The sequence below is a fragment of the Zophobas morio genome, unplaced genomic scaffold (assembly GCF_036711695.1).
Source record: "Zophobas morio isolate AGI-343-1 ecotype UQ-CSIRO unplaced genomic scaffold, CSIRO_AGI_Zmor_V1 ptg000017l, whole genome shotgun sequence".
NCBI lineage: Eukaryota > Metazoa > Arthropoda > Insecta > Coleoptera > Tenebrionidae > Zophobas > Zophobas morio.
In genome coordinates this window covers 9,510,402-9,516,401 of record NW_026972122.1, presented here as the reverse complement: position 1 = coordinate 9,516,401, position 6,000 = coordinate 9,510,402, and the positions used below count along the sequence as shown (strand labels likewise).

The following is a 6,000-nucleotide window of genomic DNA, read 5'->3' as shown; positions in this document are numbered from 1 at the left end:
CACAGGTCGCTGAATAAAGAACTTGTTCTTCAAATATGTTATCAGCAGGTCTACAAACAAAATTAATGTATTTTTTATTATTAATCTCATTAAATTAATAATATCATTGAAACTAAATTTTAAAATATACACATATAAACTACAATACTTTTGCTACAATAATGGCTACATAATGAATTTAGCAAAGATTTGGATTTGAATGTATGCATTTACTTATCTATTTTTTCATTAAGATATATTTATTTCAAGCAGGTACTTGTAACACGGGTTTGTTGTTTAACTGAACCTAGTTAAAGTGCCTTTTTAAAAATTCATAAAAACGGTTTTTGTGCAAAACTTAGATTTTCTTTATAATAGAGCGAATGGTGTATTTTTTCCATAAAAATTGGTAGACAAATGGTTTTATAACACCTTTCCTGATGAAATTGACCAATTTTCTAATGAAATTTAAGACATCACTACTGAAAATTACAGTGAACACAGAATTTATTACATTTGAAGTGAAAAGATTCACATGCATTTGTTGTTCGTTGTAACGATGGCGAAATTCAGTCCATATGTCAGGACACAGACTTTTGTTATCAAAGTCATTTTCTGGTTTGAATTCAACGAAATCAATTCCAAAGTAATCACCAACATCTTCCTTATTTTTGCTATACTGACTCGACAAACCCAACCCTTCAATTTTTCGATACCAGTGTTGTCCTAAATAGAAACGACATCCCTTATTCATTGTAATTTTAGGGAAAACTTCTATATATGTATATAACTTCCAAGTCCACCGTAATAGTTCTGGGCAACATGGGGAAAACATAAAATTAATCATGGATCAAATGTTTTCCAAAAATCTTAATGATCACTTCAGTGGTTTTAACATACTGTACATGAATGTAACTACAAACATTGCTAATAATATAGATATTGTAAGTCTTATGATTCGAAGGCAGAAAAAAAATTATTCCAAGAGAAAATTTATTTGCGCATTATTAAAAATCACTTTGTCGTATCCAGACTTTCAAAATTAAAATTCAGTATCATTCAGTAAGGTAAGTAACCATGCATATTGAGTGAAATGTCAGCCCCATAGGTTGGTAGTTTTAGTAAGTTTTGTTAAGTATGGTAGTTTTTAAAAAGGATCTTTTGACCTCACTTCTTGTGTTCAAATTTGTACGTAGAATTCTGTTTATAATTACACCAAAGAGCATTTGTGTAAACAAAAACGAGTGTAACTAGTGTACGACCAGTTAATTAGCCATTTTCTAATGTGACATGTTTTGGAACTTTAACAAATTCATCAGCATGGGTTATTTTTGTTTTATTGTTTTAAATTCACACTTCATCCTAAGATTTATAATAATATTTAAATAACGATATATCTAAAGTTATTTAAGACATCATATATTCAGACGTCCATTTTGGGAGAAAGGCCTCGAAAGTTTTTATTAATTGTTAAATTAATATCATGATGGATTCGAAGACTTCAATATTTACTTACACGTATAATATTTTTTTACATCTTGAATTTGAACATTTATTCTCGACTTATTGTTTTGATCTAATCACTAACACTAACACATAATTTAAAGAAAACAGAGTTAAGTACTTTTACCTATATATTTACAAAATGACTAAAATTAAAACAAAATAAATTATTCATTGTCTTCTTCGTCGCTGCTGTCGTCTAAATATACAAGTTCACTGACTTGTCGTTTCCTGTAGACTTCTTCTGTTGAAACGACTTTTTTAACGCAATTGAACCACTCATTTTGACCAATTGTTTTTACTTGATCCCTAATTACGTCGATGGCACTGGCACTAAATTTTGGATTGTTGTTATTTTGACGTACTCTTGATTTTTATACGGACCATATCATTTCAATCGGGTTAAGCTCATAGTGATAAGGAGGTAACCGCAGGACATAGAAACGACCGTGTCTGGCGGCCTCCTCGTCGATGATATAGCTTTTATTAAATTCTTTTGTATGAAGAACCTCTAGAAGTTGTTTTCTGTTGTAGTGATGCTCGTAATATAAATCATTTTCTTCAAGAAACTTCTTAATTACTTCTTTTTTTGATCCAGAATTTGGAATTTTTCTTACGCATGTTCTCTACTTTCAGTTCTCGAGCGACTCCCTTATCCAATCTTTCCTTTCTTATTGTAAAACCAAAACCCAATTTTACAATTCGACAAACAAATGTGTAAGAAACTTCTGTAGATATATCCGGCTGTTTGAATTAATTTTTGGCTTACGCTCGGGAAGTATTGTAATCGAGTCCGTCGGTCGACTCTCTACTTTTACGTTTTCTCGACCTTTCATGACCCTTAGAGGACGAAGAAATAGGTCTGCTGTTTCCGTCTGTCTGTCCGTCTGTCCGTCTGTCTGCCCGGATTTTTATTAGACAGAATCTAAGTACTGGGCGGATTGTTGTCAAATTTTGTATTTATATTAGGAATATCATGCAGATGGTAAAACGCTAACCAAAATTCATCTAATCATCCCCACCAATAATGTGATGACGTCACTTCAAAATTGTCTATAGTAAATGGGTTTTCAATAGTATAAAATGGCATAGTCCTACACATGTAGTTTATGATTCCGAATTGAATTTTTATCCGCAACGTCCACATTTTTGGAAAAAAAATCAAAATTATGAAACAACATTTTACAATTTAATTTGGAATCTGCAAAACCGAATACTTTGAAATCTTGCAGATGGTTTACAGTTATGATAAGCATGATAAAATCTTAATCACAATATATTTACTTATCCCCTCCAAAAAATTGATGACGTCAGCTAAAAATTTTACTGATTAAATCCTATCTAAAATGCACAAAATATGATGATGATTGTGATTTATCATTCCATACATATTTTTTAGATATCCGTATACAGGGTGATTAATGAATCAGTTAATTTATTTTATTGAAAAAGTTATCACTGTATTTCAGGAGCGAGGGAAGTTCTATCGAAACAACTTTGGACCAATTTTTCTTCTTGCACTACATTTGTTTCTTTCAATACACATTAAAGGTAATTTGTTTTGCCTCTGGAGGAAGAAAAAGTCATTTAGAGCAAGCAACCTCTTTATTAATTCCGAAATTCTCTTGATGATTATCCATTGTCCCATATTCAAAATCCACTGCGTCGTCTTCGAAATTCATTTCTTCATTTTTAACATTTACGTCTCCCATTTCTTCAGCACTTACTTCATTCCACGATCTCCACATGTTTACTTATTTTCACCACCTGTGACTGATCACAGCAAGACTCCTATCAACTGAAAATGGTTATTTGAATAATTTTTAGAACAACAAAGTTAAATTCTTATTTAAACGTTTATCAACAATTTCTTAATCTTAAGTTACTCGGGTAGGTAGTTTTATGGGGATTAAGCTCAAGATCAGAAGTTGAAGGTCGACTAGGGACTAATGACACTCATAAAGTGGTTAACTCTGTTTCCAAATATCTTTAGAAATATTTTAACAACATGTAATTTTTTTTTTATTTAAATTTTTTTAGAGTGAAGCATAATTAAATCTTGCTTGCATCTTTCCTGGTAATTATGGTACTTCAGATATCGTTTTTAGTTCGAAAAGCATAGGATTTGATTTGTAATTGAAATAAAAGCACACAATTTCGTGGCGAAAACAGATCGCACGGTTTTTAGTCAAGATTCAGGTTTCTTTCTTGTCATGTCAATTTCTCAAATGGATTTTTATATTATAAACTTCAAGGAGAAACCTGCGTCCGCTGGCTGTTTTGCGAAAACGAAGTGTAAAGTGCATAATATGCGGCAGTTTTTTTTGGACATTGAGATGAAATATGTTATACCTACTTGCATCGACGAAGGATGATGGGACGAGGAACTTAAGTTGTGCATTCCCATACAGTTACAGTGTTTAAATTTGTAATGTTCCAATATTTCTAGGTATCGATTGGTAACAATTGATTTCATTTTTGAAAACTGGAGGGATTTTGCAACTGGGAAATTATTTCCCAGAACCTATTATAGGTTCCGTTTAGCTTTTATTGACCGTTTAATCCTCACTGCTTGATTGTTAATCTAATAAGAGATTTAAAAAATGGGAAAAAAGACTAGCTTCACATAATTTCATTGTCTTTTTTAGCAATTTGCAAACATTTAGGGTAGTTCACTAGTATATACATTTATTCGACTGTAATTACCAGATTGTGTCATTGACTCATTGTTTACCTGGGACCACAAGAAAATGGCCTTGACGGCTTTATCGTTTAAAAACAAGAACTGGACTGTACTTACAAAATAATAAAACGCAATATTTTATGCTTTTATTGTAACATATGAGACAAACAGATCAAGTTGATTCTTAAGTATCTGGATGATTCGTTAAGCGACACACACCTGTTTCACGTCGACTCGAAATGAATATTAATCATAAACATAAACGAATACCAGTTACAATGCAGTCTAAGATTTTTATAATATTGACACACACATGCAACTTTTAATTAAATCAGTAACTAATAATAGTATAGTTAGGTAATCTTAATAAAAGATTATCCAATAATTATACATATGTACATTTAGTTTAGCACAAAATTATTATGCTACGTCAGTACACTTCATAAGAGGCGGAATTACACATTCACATTTAATTTTACTATGGTGGAATCCAAACGAATCTTCAAAATTTAATCTTTCAAAATATTGTCCAACTTTTATTTCTTTTTCTCCAAATTTGCATGTCTCTTCTAAAATATCATACAATTTAATTGCTATGTATATTTAAAACCTGAAAACCTACCTGACTTAGCATCACCTTCGATAGTTTCAGTTTCATTGGCTAAAAGAAAACGTCCATGTATTAAATACTGATAACGAATTAAACATTCTTACGACATATCCAGTCATCTGGACAACACAGGTCTTTCTTATGGAATTTTTTGCCATAAACTGGTGCACATGATGCTTGAATTTTGCCCCCAGAATTACGTAGTTGTTGCCCACAGCTTCTTCGCTTGCAAAATGGTGCCTCGAATTTCCCTTCAAAGCCCTTACCACAAACACAATTCAGACAAGTGTCAGACGGATAAAACATTTCTCCTTCTTTGTACACCGTGCCTTCGACTTCACATTTTTCGGTATTATCAAAAGGAGCTAAAAGGTTTAATCAAACACCCTACTTTTAAAACCCTCAATACCTAATTACGGCACTTTTGACCAATGGAACAACAGTGGTCCAAGGAATAACTTCTGTAACAACCGTGCCGCACTGGATCCCCTAGATTCTCTGGACAATCTAGAACAGCACATATGAAACTAGATCTAGAAAAAAAAAGACATGAATATAAAAGTCACTTCTAGTTCTACTACAACCCTTCATCTGTTGCCGTACAAAAACAACCCTCGTCGCAAGACGGATTTGTTAGGCTGCTGTCAACTTGCTCGCGATCTTTGTAACTTTTTCCACGAAAGTAACAATTTGAAGGAGATCTCTCTAGCCCTTTGCAAACATATCTCAAAGGACATTCTGTGTCGTTGCCATACTCTGGAAGACACCCCAAGTCTTCGTATATCAAAATTCCGAGTTCATCGCATTCTGTGGCTACAAAAATAGAAAGTTCAATTTTTTTGCTGTTTCTGTGGTAACCATATTACCTGATGCTAATGTAGCAACTAGTTCAAATAAAAAAACACTTATAAACATCATCATTTCGAGAAAACTCAACAGAAAATTACTGTGGTTAGTTACGAACTGATGGGCATCACACATATGTCGATATTACATTATCTAATTCAAGGCCGCCTGGTGCAGGTTGTTTGGATAAGAAGTTGTTCTTGGAGTACACTGTTACATAATGGTTAAGCAGAAGTTACTAGTTTTGCGTGATGATTACGAACGAATAGTTTTATTTACGGAAACTTATGTCAGTCACAACAGTGAACATCGAGGTCAACTGAGTCATTTGTATTGTGTTCAGATAAATTTTGTGGTATAAACTGTTATTTGGGATTCA

At 32.6% G+C, this 6,000-nt stretch overlaps 1 protein-coding gene across 1 annotated transcript; it reads right to left on the bottom strand.

Annotated features, from left to right (window-relative positions):
- Positions 1–4,296: 4,296 nt before the first annotated feature.
- On the bottom strand, positions 4,297–5,932 carry LOC135130099 (uncharacterized). The gene is made up of 6 exons (XM_064057420.1): positions 5,642–5,932; positions 5,360–5,588; positions 5,193–5,308; positions 4,880–5,140; positions 4,788–4,826; positions 4,297–4,734 (listed from the first exon to the last, which is right to left on the bottom strand). Exons 1-6 carry the CDS (start codon positions 5,754–5,756, stop codon positions 4,586–4,588), a joined length of 909 nt encoding a protein of 302 aa, XP_063913490.1. The 5' UTR covers positions 5,757–5,932; the 3' UTR covers positions 4,297–4,585.
- Between the last annotated feature and the right edge of the window lie 68 nt (positions 5,933–6,000).

Bases quoted from the DNA above. Each gene is read 5' to 3' on its own strand.
- LOC135130099 (XM_064057420.1), bottom strand. From the start codon at position 5,756: ATGTGTGATGCCCATCAGTTCGTAACTAACCACAGTAATTTTCTGTTG. The intron at 5,589-5,641 runs GTAATATGGTTA...CTATTTTTGTAG, and splicing joins AGTTGCTACATTAGCATCAG to CCACAGAATGCGATGAACTC. The intron at 5,141-5,192 runs GTAATTAGGTAT...TAAACCTTTTAG, and splicing joins TTCCATTGGTCAAAAGTGCC to CTCCTTTTGATAATACCGAA.